Below are 21,319 nucleotides of genomic sequence, written 5' to 3'. Positions count from 1 at the left end.
ACACATATATTTTATTTTTAATTTTTATAAATATTGTCCTCAATATACAAAAATAAAATGAACTGGATGCTTATTAAAACAGTCAATCAGATCAGATGTCAGAATACTTACAGACAAAAGTGATGAGCATGAACCAAATTCAGTGGTTGCCTATGTCAGCATATCTATCTATGGAGGTCTTTATACTTACGCCACTGTCTGAGTGTTTGATAAGTTACACACCAAGTTGAAGTGTTCCTGAATATAAAGGTAAGGGGAAGAGTCATGTAATATATACTGATCTGGCACTCAGTGGTATGTAAAATGAACATAACTGGAGCCACAAAAAGAGCAGCTTAGAGGTGTCAACAGAAAGTGGGCATGTCCTGTATCTTACATCCTCCTGTTTCTTTTTCAGCTTGACCCCTTATTTTGCCTATGCTCTAAATTATACTTATTTGCCCATCCACTGAGTGCCAGGACAGTGTGAATTACACTATTAATCTCAATTACATCTTTTATCTAAATCATGTACTCCTACAGAGTTTAGCTCAGGGTTTTCCAAGGAAGCTACTCATACTTAAGCTAGATCTGAACCAGGCCTCACTTATTTCTTATCTTACAGGTATTGTTTTTATGAGATCAATTCCCAACCACAGAGCACTTGCTGGTGGTGAGTGAAGAGCAACAGCTGGAGACCCTCTGATAGTCACATAGTGTTGTTTTGCTTTGTTTCCAGTTATATCTGAGTAACAGACAAATAGAACTGTTAAATTTTCCTGTAATAGTATCCTTCCATCATAGCAATTTCTATGGCTGTCACAGGGAAGTTATGTAATGATGAATGGAAAAGAGAGGAGCATTGCATGATTGTGAATGAGAAGGGATGTTTTGCATGAGACAATATTCAATTGTGGTTCTCACCGAAAAAATAAAGCACCTTCCTTCTCTGTTCACAGTTGTTTCACAAGTGAGAAGTAAAATATTACCAATCCCCTAGCACCACACTTTTTTTGTCAGAATTATAGAAATTTTGTAGGTATTTTTAGGACGCTTCTGCAATTTTAATGGAAAGATTTGCACACACTGCTCCCCAAACATTCAGTGCTTTGAGTTAAATGAATTTATTTGGTGAAGATACAGCAAGGAAGAGGCAAATGATGAAGAAGAAATTACATGCCATAACCTCCCCTAGAAACACTGCAGTATTGTTGTTATAATAATATGAGGCTATGTATAGCTACAAAATGAAAAAGAACTATGAGCTTACATCCCATTTCTGTCCTTACAAATTTCTGATTTTTTTTGCAGCTATCTGAGAAAGATTTGATATTGTTGTTGTCTAAGCACATTTAAACTTCAGCTGAAATAACTGCCAAGTGATTCATGCCTATGTAGGTGAATATAACGATTGTATCTGGAGCCCCAGTGCGCCATTTTCATTTCACTTTAAATAAAAAACAAAATGTATCTATGTCAGTCAGTGCCCTTCTGCTGTACTCAGAGGTATCAAACAGGCTACAATTATGATTGTGAAGTGATTGTGTCACATTGGAGGAAGGTTTATTGCTTTTGAGTCTGCTAGGCAGTAACACATTCTGTTTCATATTACTCTTTATATCATTGTTTGGCTGTGACTAGAATAATCAAATGCCATCAAATGCTGTCAAATTCAATTTACAGTATTTTTCATTGAAGCAGGCTTTCTGCATTATATTTCCTGTTTTCCCTTTCTATGGCTGCCATGGAAAAGCAGCTATAATCATCAGCTTTATTTACAAAACCAACAGAGTGAAGCCACACTGTAGACTATAACAAATACTTTATTTCCCTTTATGCATAGATTTAATATATTTTTTCCTTGAACAATTAATAGGGAGCAAATGAAAAAAAAAGTATTTAAAAAGAAAAGGGATTTTTCGATGATCTGTTAATATTTTGAGGGCAAGTGTGAATTTTCCTGAATTATTCTTACACAATCTTACAAGTACTAAGGAATGTGGATTGCTCACTTTTAGAAATACATTCTCCCTCCCCAGAACTGCAATACAGTTAAAATATCCCAAGTACCTAGGGTACACCCAAAGCTTTTGAAGAATCTAGACTACAGGAAGCCCGAAGAGCAAGTGTAGGAGATTTTGAGAAGGGAAGGTCTGGGACAGAACTTGGCACTCCAACTTCAAAGATTTCTACACAGATTCCCTATGGCTTTGGAGCTCAGGTTCCACTTATTAGGTGCACATGTAGACGTAGGCAGTAAACTGTGATCCTACTCCACCCAGGTCAAGTCCCTAAAAAAAGTGTCTAAAAGGGGTGGGCAGTAGGACTGTGCGAAACAGCACCATTCTGTTTCTCCTTGAGTTTCAACAGTTCGATAGAACAGTGTTTCATCTCGAATTTCATTTCGAGTCGAAACAGCTGTTCCATTTTGTTCCATTGAAACAAAAAGGCTGTTTCGCCACTGTTTCATGTTTCGCTGGGGATGGGGAGTCAGACCAGCTCGGCTGACATCCTATCCCCAGCGCTAGATCGCGCTGGGGGCGGGAAGTAGCCCAGCAGGGTGCGATCAAGCGTAGGGGATGGGGAAGCATCCCCTCTGGGCTGCCTCCCACCCCCGACATGATCAAGCATGGGGGTAGGGGAAACAGCCCCGGTGGGTTGCCTCCTGCTCCCAGTGCGATCAAGCACAGGGGTTGGGGGAGCAGCCCCAGTGGACTGCCTCCCACCTCCTGCTGGATCTTGCACTGGGGATGGGAAGTCAGGCCAGCTGGACTGACTTCCCATCCCCAGCTTACGGTTGAAACTTTTTGACTTTCAAAACGTTTTGATCAGCCTCATTTTGTTTTGAGGCTATTTCAACAGCCTTTGTTTCATTCTGATTTTGCTGTTCGCCTCGGAATTGGTCTAAACAGTGTCGGAATGAAATGGCCAGTGAAATTTCACACAGCTGTAGTGGGCAGTTCCTTTTCCTTCTCTTCCTTGCTGCTTTTTTGTGACATGGTCTTATGGCTATAGAAACATGTTACAGAATTCGATGCATTGGCTAAGTACAGACATTCAAAAAGCCTGAGACCAAATTGATTTAAGCCTCCATTCCTGCTCAGCCCTTCTATCCCCTGCATCACCAACACGGGTAGGTCTTGCTTGACCAATCTCATTTCCTTCTACGACCAGGTGACCTATCACCTGGACAAGGGAGATGAGATTGATGTCATATATCTTGACTTCAAAAAAGCCTTCGATCTGGTGTCCCATGATCGTCTCTTGGAGAAACTGGCCAATTGTCGCCTTGGGTCCCCCACGATCCACTGGCTGGAAAATTGGCTCCGGGGTCGGACCCAGAGGGTAGTAATTGATGGAAGTCACTCATCGTGGTGTCCTGTGACCAGTGGGGTTCCCCAGGGCTCTGTCCTTGGACCCATACTGTTCAACATCTTCATTAATGATGTGGACACTGGAGTCAGAAGCGGACTGGCCAAGTTCGCCGATGACACCAAACTTTGGGGCAAAGCATCCACACCAGAAGACAGGCGGATGATCCAGGCTGACCTGGACAGGCTCAGCAAGTGGGCAGATGAGAATCTGATGGTGTTCAACGCCGATAAATGCAAGGTTCTCCACCTTGGGAAAAAAAACCCGCAGCATCCTTATAGGCTCGGCAGTGCTATGTTGGCTAGCACTATGGAAGAAAGAGACTTGGGGGTCATCATTGACCACAAGATGAACATGAGCCTGCAATGCGATGCTGCAGCTAGTAAAGCAAGCAAAACGCTGGCTTGCATCCATAGATGCTTCTCAAGCAAATCCTGGGACGTCATTCTCCCCCTGTACTCGGCCTTAGTGAGGCCGCAGCTGGAGTACTGCGTCCAGTTTTGGGCTCCACAATTCAAAAAGGATGTGGAGAAGCTTGAGAGAGTCCAGAGAAGAGCCACGCGCATGATCAGAGATCAGGAAAGCAGACCCTACGATGACAGGCTGAGAGCCCTGGGGCTCTTTAGCCTGGAAAAGCGCAGGCTCAGGGGTGATCTGATGGCCACCTACAAGTTTATCAGGGGTGACCACCAGTATCTAGGGGAACGTTTGTTCACCAGAGCGCCCCAAGGGATGACGAGGACGAATGGTCACAAACTACTACAAGATCGTTTCAGGCTGGACATAAGGAAGAATTTCTTTACTGTCCGAGCCCCCAAGGTCTGGAACAGCCTGCCACCGGAGGTTGTTCAAGCGCCTTCATTGAACACCTTCAAGATGAAACTGGATGCTTATCTTGCTGGGATCCTATGACCCCAGCTGACGTCCTGCCCTTTGGGCGGGGGGCTGGACTCGATGATCTTCCGAGGTCCCTTCCAGCCCTAATGTCTATGAAATCTATGAAATCTATGAAATCACTGCCTGGCTGTGACTGAGAGCTGGCTACAGGCAAAAGGTGGGTCTGGGGACAGAGGCATTGCTGGCTCAGCTCTGGGGGAGCTCAAGGCCAGGGTGCACTGGGCACTCAGCTGTAGCAGATGAGCACAGGCCAAGTGGTAGCACGCCTCCCTGTGAGTGGGGAGTAGTGGGGGGGAGGGGGGCTGCAAAGGAGCCTGAGATGCTGGCAGACAGTGACCTAACATGATTTGATAGAGGACCTGGTACAGAAGTTTGATGCACTGGACTCACCTAATTCAAATAAGTTTGAGTGCATATTGATTCAGGACCATCTTAGACTGGGTTCCACTATTTTAGATCAATCTATGTGCCCTGAACTTCCGTATGGTTATCCGTTTGGTTCACTTTCTGATCACTTTCTCCAGATTATGTGTAATGTCTGTACCTAGCCATTGATGGATTTCCAGGGACTCAAACAGGGTGGAATAGGATCACACTTAGATACCTAACAGGTTGAATAGGGTCTAGCCTTTTATAGCAGATCTCACAATGCCATCGCAAAGGATCCCATCAGCTAACTTCAACAAGGCTGACAGGCTTTGAAAAAGGCTGCTCTCTGCTGCTTTCTAGCTGGATCCCCCAAGACAACTAACAATGTGTAAGGGTTATATCCTATGCTTGTGGGATCCAGAGCATGATAAGGACCTGCCAGATGGTGCTGTCAGAGTCGGCAACCTGTGGTGCATAGACTTGCCAGGGAGGAATGGGTTATGCCAGGCCACTGATAAAATTTAACTAGGAAATTATAGAAATTGTGATAACACCCCCACTTAATTATCTTGGCAGATAATATGGTTGCACTTCAAAATACCAAGATTTGGCTAAGACACTTAAACAAATCTAACCAATCTAACCCTTTGCCTACTAAGATAAGTAGAAGGTGACTAGAGAATTGACTAAGAGACACCCAACATATATGTATTTCTGTGTGTGCACTTCTGATATTCCCTGTGGCTGTATCTAGACAAGCGCACATGTACCTGCTGTGGCATCTCAAAGCAGTTTGAAATGCTTCAAGAGGCACGCTAAGAATGACAAAATGTTCCCTGTGCTGCATATTTGCCAAAGGCATGTGTTAATGGGACAGGCTGGGCCTGTTCACCATGTGCAGACCCCCTGTTCACTGTGCCCCTGATGGCCCAATTGGCTGCTGTTGCCACTGCCAGTGGCTGTGCATTGCAGAGGGTGGGGGGGGGGGTCAGGCGTATGGCAGCCCCCCCTCAAACTGCCCCACAAACCCCATACCCACAACCCCCCCAGGACCCCATACACCTACCCACAAACCCCACACACCCCACATCCCCCTACCTCCACACAGCCAGTCACACACCCATCACCCCACCCCTGCAAACACACCCATGAACCCCCTACACACACTCATCCAGATGTACAGATTGCACATTTGAAAGAGCCACCCAGATACCATGTGAAGAATTTCTGCAGTGCAGAAGGAAACCCCACATGAATCACACACCACTGGTTATGACATATCACCCCTCCCTCAAACCTATACAGAAAATCCTCAAACAATTGTAATCCATACTAGAAGGAGACCCAATTCTTAAAGAGATCTTCCTAGAACCACCTATCCTAGCCTTCAAACAAGCACCACACCTCGCTAACCTCATCACTAGATGCAAACTTCCTACAACCCAAAACACACCAAATGGATCTAGACTATGTCATGACAAGAAATGTAAAACCTGCCAACATATATCCACTCTGCCACAACTACTGCATTCCACAACAGAACCATCAGCATTCCTGGATCTTACAGATGCATCTCCAGAAATATAATATATCTCATCCAATGCACCAAGTGCCCTAATGGAAAATATGTAGTAGAGACCAAACAACAACTGTGCACCAGAATGAATGTATACTGGATATCTATTAAAGACAAGAATACCCAATTACTGGTGGGGGCACATTTCTCACAAGAAAAGCACGCTTTCTCCAATCTCTCAGTTCTAATCCTCAAAGGGAATTTACAAAGCACTTTTCATAGACGGACCTATGAACTTCACTTTATCAACCTCCTGGATACAAAAAATCATGGACTAAATATAGACATTGGATTTATGACACATTATCACCTGCCTAACATCTGACTCCCCAGGTACCTCTCCACTATTTACCAGCTACATTCATTCCCTTTCCTCCCCCCACCCCCGCTCCCCCTGCCTGTCTTTCACCCACTGACTCCTCAATTTACATCTTCACTAACTGGATTTCTTCCATACATACCAGCCTCTGGCTTCTTTACTGGTCATTACATCCAGGAAGAGCACACACCAACTGCAGATGCTTCCTCAGCCTGACAAAGGGTATTTAAACCTGAAAGGTTGCTAAGAAAAAATGTTTCCAACTATTTGAATTGGTTTAATAAAAGATATCAGATTTACCCAAAGAACCTTGTCTAGAACCAAAGAACCAAAGTATATAGATATTTAGAATTTATTTTATTATCATGATAGAGGCATTGGTAGGCTTCCAAATTGCTTTAAAATTGTAAATATATTAATAAAATGTTGCCCAACTGATCTCTCTGTCTCTCCATATATATATATATGAGAACATGGATTTGGGGGTATTTTAAAGAGTGAATTTGGAATTTTTAGGAACATATATATATATATATATATATATATATATATATGATCCTAAAAATTCCAAATTCACTCTTTAAAATATATATATATATATATATATATATATATATATATATATATATATAGTTCTAAAAATTCCAAATCCACTCTTTAAAATACCCCAAAATCCATGTTCTTCCATGATTAAAATAAAACACCACTATATATATATATTTTTTTTTTTAAAGATGAATTTGGAATTTTTTTATCAGAGAATTTGCAATTTTTAAACAAGGAACACCAGGATTCCTTCTGGTGAGGCTGATGAGGCAAATGGCAGGACCCAGGCAGAGGACCCTGCTCAGGTCTGGCACTGGGGACCCAGCTGGAGGGCAAAGAAGGTGGCTGACCTCCTGGCCATTTGGGACCAGGAGGACATGCTTTGACAGTTCAAAGCAGGCCACCACAATGAGCATATCTTCCAGGTGATAACTGCCCAGGTGGTAGGGTGGGGGCACACATGGCAGCTGTACCACATGAAGGCCAACTGTACAGCCATATCCCACTGGCAGCTGGCCCAGAGGTGCAGATGACTTTGCTACAGTGCCCATGCCACAGCCCAGGCAGCCGTGTGGTCCCCATCTAAGTCTGGCAGACATGCAGACAGGAGGCTGCAGGTCTAAGAGGATGGATGTTGTTGCAGGTGGCAGTAGATCACAGCCAGGCAGTTGCCTCCACTGCCAGACTGCGGCAATGGGTAGAGGGTGCAGGGGCCACTCTTGGTCAGGGATGCTGCAGTAGTCTAGCTCGCAAAGGAGGCTAGTGTCCCCATATGTCAACTGGCCAGGCTTCAGAAGCTCCTGAGAACAAGTAGCCCTGAGCTGCTCTTCGGGACAGTTTTTTATACTGCTGGGGTCAGAACAGGTGCTGGCCTCAGCCTCTAGCTCCTCCGGCTGTAGATCCAGGAGGAGCTGAGCAGGGACAGTTTGCCACAAGTGGCACAATTTGCCCCACACCAAAATACATGCTTAGGCACGTGTGCTGAGATACAAATCTCTGGCAGAAATTTGAGGTGGTGTTATCTGAGCTGCTGCAAGCCCAAATGCCTGCATGTGTGGATATGCCTTGTGTGTCCCTAGCTACATATTTCCTATTTCTGACTTCTTTCAACCTAGTAAGCAAATCATGCCATGGCTGGCTTAAATGAATGCTACCGCCTTCCCAAAGTAAAAAAAGCATCTCTTTTTCACATGATCTCTTTTGTCTGATAATGTTTAGAAGGTATTTTGCACCAAGTTTACAAGCATATTTCTCCATTCAGTCCTTCCACCTCATTTTCTCCCATTATATACAGAAAAAAAAAATGAAATCTCCGATTTCAAGTTTGTTTTCTTTATTAGCATTTAAAGTATTGTTCCCTCTTTCCTTCAGCCTTCTAGAGTTAATCCTTTTCCTTTCCAATTTTTTCATATCACCAACCCCACCCCCCAGATACAAGCTTGCCCTATATTCCTGCTGAAATACCATGTCAGTATTGCATTCATATTTGTAATATACTATGCTTGTGTGTGTGCATGTGGATGCAGTATCCTTGATAACTACATTGTTCCATCATTTTTTCCTGCATGAGGTTTTAGGGTTTGTTTTTTTTTGTCTATTTCAAGTGATTCTTTTCACTGTCCATGTATCTGTCTATCACTTACGACTGTCCAGCCTAGTCTTCTGGATACTCCTCCTCTCCCTCTGCTGACATCTATAAAGTTTATATTCAGATTATTCCTCACTGGTTGCCACTTTTAAAAGTCAACAGGAGTTAGGTGTCTAACTTCTACTTCTACATTTTAAAACATTTATCAATCATGGACTCTGGTTTTCCATAGTCATTTAACTCATTTCCACATTCCTCAGACAGGTTTGGCTAAGGATCTTGAATGTATTGCTTAGAGAATGTACCATTTAGAACAATTTCTGCAGTTGTTAATGAATATCATATTTACTTGAATCCAAGATCAGGTTTTTATCTTCAGTCTACATGGCAGGGTGAGGAGCAGGGAAGCCTTCTCTTAGATTCAAGTACTGCCTGGGGAAGGAGGCTACTGCAGCCCTAGCTGCAGCCCTGGGGACAAAGTCAAAGGTGAGCTACTATCTGCCCCTGACTGGGATGGCTCATGCATCAGTGGAGGGGGTGTGTGGTAAGGGGAATGCAAGGGGTTAGGGGCATGTGGGGGAGACCATGTGGTGGAGGGGGACATGCTGGAGAAACCTGCACAGTATGGCTTTGAGTGCATGGGAGACCAGGTAAATACAGTACACTATCTGAAAAATGTTGTCTTTTTTCTGCCTTTATAAAATGCATAAATTCCTGTACGTCATCTATAATCACTCAAAGAGGTTGAAGATTAACAACACTAGTGCACCTTGTCCACTGATAAACAAATGTCCTCTTAATTTAACTTTCAAAAGGATGGACTCTTACTATATGCTATACATTTCAAGACACTGTTCATCCACCAGTATGATGTGGGCTACATAAACAAATGCTTTTTCATGAGATTCATAAAAAGTCTACCTGTGTATAAAGTAGTTGGTTATGATTCCATTTGGTTTCTTAGGTGGTGCCCATTTCACTTCTATAACTGCAGACCCTGTTGCCTTCACTATAGGTGGGCTCAGTTCCTCAGGAAGTGCTTCAGCAGTTCTTGCATATGTCCTAGTGCCTACTCCACAGGCACCTGAAGGGAAAATTAAAGGTCAGAGTTTTCCACAACAATGCAATTGACATTTTAATCATCTAATATAAGAAATAAAAACATTTATGAATCTGAATATGTTAGTGTTATTTTCTCTGGACAAAAGCAGAAGCTTCAATTAGAAATGGTAGCTATAATTTAAAACAAAAAGAAACATTTTTTCAATGTATAAAAATGAAGAAATTAAATATTAATTTTCCATTTAAAAATATTTAAAAAGTCTTTTAAACACTGCCTGTGTCCTATCACCTGCCTATCATCCTATTAACCTGTCTAGATACAGCTGTCTGATCTCTCCTTTTATTTTTGTGGGAATGTAACAAAACTACACACTGCAGGAAAACAAAGGACAGTAAAAATAAAGGAGGAAGTCTGAAATTATGAAGACATGAGGTAAGACTTACAGAAGTTACAGTTTTGGCCTGATTTTGCTTCCACCAAAGTCAAAGGTAAAACTATCTTTAAGAAGCATAAATTTTGTATACGCTGGGTTTCAGGACCCAATGTTTCAGAAGTTAGCAATTTCATAGAATAAACAATAAAGGAAAAGCAAATTTCCATGTAGAAAATAATCTCATACCTAAAAGAAGCATTTTGCTTTATAACTAAGCCCTCAGTGTACATAACTAAGTAATCGCTTCAGTGGAGATATTGCTGATTTATGCCTGTGAAAGAAAACCAGAACCAGGTCCCATGTGCTACATCAGAAGATATGCTCAGGTCAGACTGAGTATTCCCAATGCTTTTAAATACATATGCACTTCATTAAATACATTCTATTTTTTTGAACATTTATCTATCTATCTTCATCTTTCTAGGCCCACTGTTGGTACAATAGACACCACCAAGGCAAAGATTTTGTTCTATGCAGAGCAGGTTTTTGATTTTTTTTAAACAACAGGATATTTAAATCCTCTTTACAAAGCATTTGAAAAAAATGGGATATGTTCCCAAAATACAGACATTTTAATCTCTGTTTAAAATATTCATGACATAATATAGAAAAATATATCATGCTTCACTTAGTGCTAGGGTTTACATTTATTGGGGAAACATCTTGCTTCAATTTAGAAAGAAGATGTTATTTATTTTGCTGACCTGAACCTATTTGGCAAATCTGTACTTTTTGATGATCACACTAGTGAATCATTTGAAGCCATCTTACCATTCTGACAACATTGTATCCTTATCTCGTACTGGGTGTATGGATCCAGGTCATCCAAAAGGACAAACTGAGGCTGACCTACTGGTCTTACCAACTGGGAAGGACTGCCAGCATTTAGTAAGACATTATACTCCACAGGTATACTGATGTTGAAAATCCCTATTATGGAATGAGAATACACAGCAATTATCTTATAATACGAATAGTGCAGTAATAGTGTAAGAGTAATAGTGCAGGCTGGCTTCTAAGAGGTACTTTAATATTTGCAACTCTGAGCTTAAGCCCCACTTGGGATTTTGTCCAATTTCGGTTTAAGGCCAGGTATAGTTGTTGCACTTTTACTTGTATAAGTGATTGGAAACTGGTTTAAACTCATAACAGAACAGAAGTTCAGCACACATGGACCAAAAATGGCAGAACCTGGTCTAGGATGGACACCCTGCATCCCACCCCCACACACACACACATATCCCAGCAAAGGGCGAATGTGTGTTCAGTTTACTACTACTTTACACCACATACAAAAAACTGTGTAACTGAGATTGATTTCACCTCTGGCTTTTTAAATGTCTGTGCCTAGCCTTAGAAATAAGTATAATTCAAAACATATATTGAAACAAAATCTGTGAGCAGTTAAAAACATGAAAGGGTGTGTGGCGTATCTTTTATTAGACTAACTAAATAAATTCACTAATACAGGCTATCGCCTCTGACCCAAGAGCTGTATTTATCTCCATTTCTTAGCCCACCATGGCTATAACATACTCCTGAAAGGGTATGTAACACTTCTGAAGACAAATCTAAAAAACTGATACATGTCCAAGAACTGATTTCATGAAAACTACTTTTATATAAGCCTATTGATAGTAGCATCAATTGGGATGCTTTCAATCTCTCATGTTCATGCTGCACCACTTTGCATGTATACAGAAACATTCGCTAGAATGGAGCAGGGGCCAAAACCCAGATATGCCATCTCCCAGCTGAGTGTTCTGTTCACCAGGTTACAGTCACTGTCTCTAGCTCCATGAAGATTTAACCTTTTATGAAAAGTGGAGCAGCATTAACTGGACAGATTTAGAGTATGTGACCCCAGAGTAACCCTTTAGGGCACGTGCCTACAAGCAGGAACATGTATTTCCCCAGGGACAAATAGCAGCGGCACATAGTTGGTGCTTTATTTTTGATACAGGGATATCCCAGTGTCAAAAAACCTACTGTGCTACAAATTAGCAGCACAGTAAATGCATGCACGTGCGGTTTGCAGTGCCGTACATGGGTTTGCTGTGCCACAAACTACATATGCATAATCATGGGGACGTGCCCTAACAGTCCAACAGCACTCTCCTGGGAAGTGAGTGATGTGGGTTCAAACCGCCCCACATAAGGGAGGGCATTGAGTTAACCACTTCACTAGTAGAAGAGGGAAAGACATTCTGCAGCCTATTATTCTTTAGTTGTCCTTTAGCTAGCTCTGGCCCTCCAAACCTCTATGCCAGAAGGGGAAGGGGTGGGGCTTGGCAGCTGCCATCTTGCAATCTTTCCTTTACAGCATTTTTGGAGAAGAGAGGAGCCTGGGCTTACATAAGCCATAACAAATGTTTTCTAGTCTAAATTGACAGGTGTAGAGCACTTCCCTTCTTCATTCCAATACATTCTACCCAATTCTACAAAGACCGCAGTGACTATAAAACAACAGCAATAGATTTCAGAATACTGTGTGTGTTTTTCAATTCTGCAAAACATTTTTACTAAGTGAGGAGCAATTTAGGAAAATACAGAAACTAAGCATATATTTGAAAGGTGTTTAAAGTGAAGTGAAATCATTTTAAAACATGGCTGATAAAAAATAAGGAAACCACATTTCCAAAGACAAGTGAAACTGCTTCTGCTGTTTTTGGTACTGCATTCGTCTCCAATTCCGTCTGCAAAAGGAACCTAATACTAGATGCCTGACACTGGATGTGTCTACAAGAGACACTAAAAGCACAGTAGGCTAATTCTACTGTGCATTAGGGCACCATGGTAAAAGTCGTGCTAATGCACTAATATGCGGAATTACTAATATGTAGAATTAGTCTACTGTGCATTAGTGTCACATGAAAGACATGTGCTGGTGCTACTGCGCAGTAGTTCAAATTACAGCCCATTAAGTTAGTACCTGTTATTACAGGTACTAAACTTAATGCACTGTAATCATGGTGCATTAATGTACACATAGATATGCTCACTGTTAGGATTCCTTTAATATCTTACTAGCAACAACTTAAATCTTCCTACGCAAACATAATTAATGATTTTCAGTGGCTCCATTATTCTTTACCTAATGGTAGAACACTTTGATTCAATCTTTAGAGAGAAACTTTTTTTGACTAAGTAAACAGAGGAAGCTTTTGCAATCTCCAACTATTTCAAAGTGGTAGAAAGAAAGACAAGACAAATTCACAAGTGAAGTTATTCAAAATAAGATAATGGTAATCATGGCCCTTAATACTGGGATTGATATTTCTGAGAAAACTTCAGGAAAGTTGTACCTGTTTGTGGTATATAAAATAGGCCTATTATTAATTAAAAAGACAGTTCTCTGTCTGTAATTTGCTGATGACATGGAAAGTTCATAAAGTGTTCAGTGAATTGTATATTGCAGCTTGTACATTCTAGAAAGTAACTATCAATAATTCAAAATATAATATTGCATCTTGATCTGAGGCTTGGCAACTATCATGGACAAAGCTGTGCTGGTACTGCTGTTCTGAGAGGTTTAGTGTCAAGTATGACAGACAGACAGCAACAGGAAGAAACATAAGCTCCATATACTCATTGCCCATATGCCAAATGCTTTGAGTACAGCATGGAGGGATATCACAGGAAAGAGTAATAAGAGACACTTTGGATGCTGCCTACAGATAACCAAATTAACTTTAAAAATTCAGACAGATAACATTTTGAATTTCAGGAGATAAAATAAGAAGTATTAAGGACATTTCAGGTATCCACACCTGTCTAAGATGAAATGAGTGCAGAAGAACCAAAAGAACTAAAAGAAGATCTTGAGGTGAGATTTTGAATTGAGGGTAGAACAGCTCAAATACTATTGCAGTCAGTTGAAAAATCCTCAACATTGGATGGATGTTTCAGAAATAGTAGGACAATCTTGTGTAAAAATTCTACTTAATTCACTACAGTTCTTTAGAACAGCTAAAGCTACAAGTTAGCTTGGGAGCAAATCCACCAGAAATATCTAATTTTGGTAATACTCACAATACCTGAGCTTACAAGGATGAAGATAATACAATCTAAAGACAACTGAACACAGGCTTTCCAAACTTAGCAAAGAAATTTTACAAGCATATCTACTTCAAAATAAGTGTTTTTATTGGGTCCAGTAATAAAACAAGATTTGAATATAAAGGCTACAAAATTATTTTTAAAAAACTTTAAAGTTCTCATATCAGCTTTAATTATAACAGAAATACAAGGCCAAGACATGCTTCAGGACTTTGGTTCTGATTTTAATCATGTTTGATTGATTGATTACTCAGCTTCATTTATTGCAAGCCAACTATCAGCTTAAAAAAGATTGTCTGCTGAGAAATATATCAGTTTGTTCAGACAAAGTAAATGTCAGCTGTTTTCTGAAGTGGTGAAGCTGAAAATTAGTTTGGTGGTACCAGTAATGTAAGTGAGCACAATTTCAGTGCTCTGGGACAGTCTACAATGAGACAATCACAGCTCCAGTGGTATATGACTTTATATGTATATGTAAAGGAGAACATTTATGCTTTTCAGGTCATAGATATTACAGAATTCATTTTAGAAAACTATGATCATTATATGAACTTTTTCATATTTGTAAGTTGTTTTTTTTTACACTTGTTTAAAAACATAATGCCATAATGCCTAGTTTTGTATCATGACTAAACTCTGCCCATTTTTAATAAAATGAGATAAACTCATATATTTATTATAAGGGTGTTTTTGAAACTAAAAAGCAAAATGACTTCCCATGCTGTATGTCTGTGACAAAATGGGAAGCTGTGCAGAAGTGGGGAACATGGATGATGGTATTGTCAAATACTCCCATCAACTTGCATGGTACACACATGACGCTAATAAACATGTAAACAACATGGTCATGCAGCTATTAGTATGCACCAAAGAACAGTGTTCTATCATTCATTTTTTGTAGGCCAAAGGTGTGCTGCCTAGTGAAATTCACCATATGGCAGCGGCACAATATAGTTGTAACTTTATGGCTCAACAGAAGGTCTATGAGTGGGTGGAGAAGTACAAAATCTCAGCCACGTGTCCATAGTGGATGAATCGTAGGCAGGACATCATAACACAGCCATGATGCACCTCGACCTGGGGAAGGCCTATGACCAAGTGTCCCATCAGTTCCTGTTCAAGACATTGAAGAAGACGGGTGTCCCCCCACAAATTTTGTCATTTGAATAAAGATACTGTACACCAATGTGAGCAACAGAGAGTTGGTAAACAGGTTCCTGACAGTGCTGAATGTGATGGAGTTGGGCATCTGGCAAGGCTGCCAACTCTCCCCTTTGCATGATTGCGATGGTTAAAGGTGATAGTGATGGGCATGTAGATGCGTGGGTGCACAGGTGCACAGATGTGTAATGCACATCCCAATGTAATAGGAATGAGAATAGTGTAACTGTAAATGTGTGATTTGGACTGTTGAGTGAACCATATCAGTCACAAGAAAGATTGGAAGAGATGAGTGTGTGTATATCCTGTATATTACCTCACATACTTGTTCACATGCATGATGTAGTCAAACTTTGCACAATGGAATCAAACTTTGTAATGTTGTCCTGCATTATGGCTATTTTCTGTGTGTGTGTGTGTGTGTGTGTGTAATTATTTTTATTTTTTTTGCAATGTTGTTTTGCATTATGGCTTTTTTTTTGCAAAAACAAAAAAATTAAATTTAAAAAAACCAACAGCCATAATAAAGGACAACACTACAAAGTTTGACTCATGCCTGTGAACAGGTATGTGACTATTCCTGAACCAGTGGCAGAAGCAGGTGTAAGCACTGGCAGTATACATGCTATTTTGCATGTAAGCACTTGCAGCATCCATGCTGTTTTGTTGACAATGGATCAGAGTTCACATCACGCCAACTGTCAGTACCTGGTCTACACCAAACTAACTATTCTCCTAGCAAACCGAATTCTGCAACCTTTTTGAGGAATCCTAGTGTCATTGCCACTGACCACCCAGATGTTGTGCAGTCCTATGGCTTTCATGCCATTGGGCCTCCACTCCAAATCTTACAACTTAATGTTGAGGGTGTGTCAGCTACTAAGTGAAGCCTAATTAGTGTTTTTGCTCTCCAACATGCTGTCAACACTGCATGCCTATAAAAGATGCTCATCCCACCTGCTGAAGCAGGATGCTACAAAGATGGAAGAGTTGACCTGCTGTCTTAGACTCCACATCTGAAGCATGGCCAAGCCACATATGTCCAGTCTGACATCATGGGTATATTCCAGATGATGTCCACCGACCTCTGTGATGCCACCCAGGTTGGTGGTTTTTGGGTTGTAAATGTTTACAAGCCTCCCAGCATCAACTGGAACCAACAAGTCCTACCAACTCTGCCTCATCCAGCCATCTATGTCGAAGACTTCAACAGCCACGACATGGATTGGGGCTACACAGATGCAGATGTCAACGGTGAACAACTTGTAAACTGGGCCTCACATAATGATTTTGTTCTTATTCATGACCCCAAGCAGCATGGCACATTCCATTCTTCCAAATGGAACAATTACTAGTCTCCTGACTTCTGCTGAATTAGTTCAATACATGGTCACCCATAGCCAGTATCTTGCCAGGTTTTGGACTACTTCCTGCACAGTCAGTGCAGGACATCACTGGTCGACATTGGACTCCAGCTCCCAATCATCAAAAGCTCTAAGAAGAAACAGTGGAACTTCCACAAGGCCAACTGGCAGAAGAATAGTAAGGCACTGGAATGAAGCACCGTGACAATACCAACCTGGAATATCCCAGTGGAGAAGACCTACAGGCATCTCTGTGGTGCCACCTATAAAGCAGCCTGTGGGCCATTCTATGCAGCCACTGTCCAGTCTATAGTCCCTGTCTCAACCCAGAGCATGCCACACAGCTAAAGCAGTATGAGTCATCTGGTGACCCAAATGTGGCTGATCCCTTGATTGAATCATTGGAAGCAGCTCGCTGAGCCATATAGGAGGAAAAGGCTGAGAAGCTGGATTTCACCTATTCCAGCTGAAAGTAATGGAGTCTACTTCATCATGTTGGAGTGGCGCATCAGCTACCAACACTGAATCACCCTCCCATGGCGTCCAACAAGTAACCAGTCAGCTACTTTGTGTAACAAGAGCACCATTGGAAAGGGGAGTGAAAAACTGCTTCCAAAAAGAATGGAGAACTTTTTGCTGCTTTCACAGTTCCTGAACTTAACAAGGTTTTTGACAGCATCAAGTCTGGCACTGCTCCAGGCTATGACAACATCTCCCCCAAGTTCCTGAAGCATCTTGGCCCACATGCTCATTCTTGTTTGGTTCAATTTTTTACAAGGGTCACGTGTGAGGGAAAGCTGCCAAAGGGATGGTGCATGTCAAAAGTCATCAGCCTCCCAAAACTGGGAAAAGACACAAAACCAGGTGTCAAGCTATTGCCTGCTATCACTGCTGTCTGTCTGTTTTAAAGTCCTGGAGTGCCTGATTCTACCGCACATACTTCCAGAGGTAGAGAACATCCTGAATATAAATCAAGCAGGTTTCTGACAAGGTTGAAATACGTGCAATCAAGTACTTGGGCTAACATTAATTGAAAATGGTTTTCAAAGATGCCTCAAGACAGGCACTGTTTTTCTTGACCTCACATAAGCATACAATACTATTTGGTACACCGGTATGCTTGTAAAGATAGCAAGAGTCCTACCTGCATGGGTGACTGTCATTGTCAAACTGCTCCTCTGCAACAGATAGTTCAGGGCACACATAGGTAAGAGGACAAGTCTATGGAGAAGACAGACCAGTGGACTGCTTCAGGGATCTGTGCTTGCTCAGACCTTGTACAACCTCTACACCAATGACCTGCCACAAACCCAGTCACAGAAATTCATCTGACAACATCTACTGTGCATTCCAGGCCTGGACTTTCTCTGAGCTAGAACACATTCTACACAGTGACATTGCAAAACTGGATGACTACTGCAAGACATGCCACCTCCAGGCAAATGTCAGTAAGACAACTTCCAGAGCTTTCCACATACACAGTGCCAATGCTGCCTGGGTGCTGAGCATCCACCTGAATGGCCAGAGGCTGACACACAAAGCACAACCTGTCTACCTGGGAATGACAGTAGATCGGACACTGAGCTATCACGGACTTTTGAAAAAGACAGCAATGAAAGTTAAGACATTCAACAATCTCCTTAATAAGCTGGCTGGGTCAGCTCTTGCTGTCTCGTACTCTGCAGTAGAGTACTACGGCACCAGTTTAGAATCAGTCATCACACACCAAACTCACTGATGTGCAGCAACACTCAACAATGTACATCATATTAGGAACTCTTCAACTGACCCCTCTACCATGGCTCCTAGTCCTGAGCAACATTGTTCCCCCTCATATCCAATGTAAAGTTCCAACTAGCAACCTCCTGGAGAAAATTTATGCCAATCCAAGCCTGCCATTGTACAATGATCTTTTAAATCCACCCGCTGTACATCTACCATCACGACACCCACTGTGGTCCAAACTGCCACACCAGGACTACATGGTGGAGACCCACTGGTTTGAGGAATGGAGGTCAAGATCATCACCAAACAAGTTCCTTATTATAGATCCTACAGTCTGTGCACCTGGCTTCAACCTGCCATGCCATCAGTGGTTCTTGCTGAATAGGTTCCAGACAGGGAAAAGTCTGTGCACAGCCAACCTCTACTACTGGGGTCTTTGCAACAACCCAGACCGTAGATGTGGCAAAACACACACCGTGTAGCATATTGTCGATGATTGCTTGCTAAGTTCAGCAGTGGACTACAGAAACTGTACATGGCCACTAAGGATGCTATTGCATGGCTCAACAATTATGCACATGCTGACTGACTGCATGATCATCTGAATTACTGGGAAGTGTGTACCCACTGGGTGTCAAAGCAACAGATGGATGTGCATAAATGACATGTGGAAAGGTGTACCCAGCTTCTGCAGTGTGCATGGGATGAAGGTGAGGGGTTCCTGTCATGCATCATCACTAGTGAAGAGACCTAGGTACATTATGATCCTGAGAGCAAAAGGCAGCTCAGTAGAGAAACACATTGTTACCACTGCCCAAAAAATGTCACACTCAACTACTTGTAAGGTTTTGCTCATCCTATTTTGGGACTGCATGGAACCACACTTCATCTGCTTCATGGAGTGTGGGGTCATGACCAACAGCAGCACCTACTTCCATGTTCTCCCAAATCACCGGAAGTTGCGCTTCAAAACAAATGGTATGGAAGGTCAAGGAAGGTGTTCTCCTCTAGCACAACAATGCAAGGCTGCACAGTGCATGGACAACTATTGAAAATGTGCATGGACAGAACTGTGAAATCTTACCAGATCCACCCTACAATCCTGATTGTGCACCAAGTAATTATCACTTGTTTGGACCATTGAAGGGGGCTCTTATGGCTGCAGATTCACCAGTGAGGCAGGAATGCAACTTGCACTGAAGGAGTAGCTGTCACAGCAATCAAAAAGATTCTTTTAAGACAGTGTCAAGAAACTTGTGACTCACTGAAATACCTATGTGCTAAGTAGGGTGACTATGTAGAGAAGTGATGTGGTCCAGTAACAGATCACAAAATGGTTTTATTTTGAAATGGCTGTTACTTTCCAAAACAGCCTCATGTTTATTAATGTAATCCCTTCCAGTCTCCCAGCTACATATGCCGACCCATAAAGGAGGCTTGACTTGCTTGTGAAAGAAAACCATAGAAACTACTGTATGGTTTCATAGACAACTGATGCGGACCTACAAAATGTATCTGTTTTTTAGATTAATGTCTTTTCCAATTTAGCCCATGTAAATATTTAAGTTTCCTAATAAATGAAGTATTTGGACTGCAAAGAAAACAATATTATGCTAAAAACGCTAACAATGGAGCCTGGAAAAAACACTACTACTTGGTTATATATATATTTATATATTGTACATATTCTGTAACATAGAAACATAAAAATGTTGAGCTTGAAGGACCTCAAAAGTCATCTAGTCCAGTCCTATGTACTGAGTGTGAATGGTCCTGCCAATAAACTCACTTGGTAGAATATTCTCAGAAAGTGAACACAATATTGCAAATACATCATAGCAGATGAACTGAAAAATTCAAATAACTGTTCAATAGAAATGACTCCTAATATTTCCCCATGCTTACATTAACAGATCACTTTTCCTTCTGAAAAAGAGAAAACATGTATGGTCTTAAAGTAGGGAAACAGAACAAAAATATCCTTATATGTTCAATCATACCCTACAGCATCTGCAGCAAGTCCAAAACTACAAACCCTGGGTACTCTGATGACTGAATGAAATGGAATGGGCATATTTGTTAAAATCAGCTGGGAAACCACTTGCTTAGTTCCAGAGTTCATAAATTTATGTCAGAATAAAAGGAAGAGTAAAAGCACAAGTGAACCAATTTACCCTAAGTGCAAATGGCAGTTTTGTTATTTGGTGTCAAAGTTACCATGAGCACAATGACAACCTGCCATAACACATTTTCATGTTCACTAAAGAACAAGGATTTAGTTGGTTAATATTCCCAGCAATACTCCTTTTCATAATTTACAACAACTAGATGCTGATAGGTTATTTAACATTTATGAAGTTAAGATGTAATCAGAAAAACCCTGATTATCTTTACAAATAAAAAAGTTAAATTATTCCACTTTTTTTCCCTCCACGACTTCATTTCACAGCAGGTGCACACTTTACAAGAGGACAAGTCAATCAAACAAAATCTTGTTTTTGTGGGTATATTTGTATAATGTTTAATGGACAATTCTGTCCAAAAAACTCTTAAATTAGGTCTGACAGCATTGTTTACTTCAAAACCAGGGTAGCTCATAAAGTAGAACTTGCAGCACAACACGTTTAAAAAGGAAAAAAATAAATCCGTAATCTGTTTTAAAGGCTTGTGTTCAAAGATCTGTCTGAATTCAGATGCTGAAAACTAATACTTAATATAATATCAAATTATTCAATATTTAACACTGAATTAAAGTGTTTTAGCTGTAGTCTAACAATCTTCAAACATGAATGCCATCTCTTTTATTTACATTCAAATAAGAGATTAATCCATCACATAACTGTTACAAATAACTATGAACTAGTGCTG

At 41.1% G+C, this 21,319-nt stretch overlaps 1 protein-coding gene across 1 annotated transcript in view; it reads right to left on the bottom strand.

Annotated features, from left to right (window-relative positions):
* Positions 1-21,319, bottom strand: part of USH2A (usherin) — a 642,051-nt gene that overhangs the window by 96,113 nt on the left and 524,619 nt on the right. Inside the window, exons 58-59 of the mRNA XM_059717779.1 lie at positions 10,914-11,072; positions 9,568-9,730 (exon numbers count right to left, since the gene is read on the bottom strand). Of these exons, the coding sequence (XP_059573762.1) occupies positions 9,568-9,730; positions 10,914-11,072 (322 nt within the window). The remainder of the gene's footprint in view (positions 1-9,567; positions 9,731-10,913; positions 11,073-21,319) is intronic.

Source organism: Alligator mississippiensis, chromosome 1 (assembly GCF_030867095.1).
Source record: "Alligator mississippiensis isolate rAllMis1 chromosome 1, rAllMis1, whole genome shotgun sequence".
In the NCBI taxonomy this organism is placed as follows: Eukaryota; Metazoa; Chordata; order Crocodylia; family Alligatoridae; genus Alligator; species Alligator mississippiensis.
This window is presented reverse-complemented; position numbering and strand designations above follow the sequence as displayed.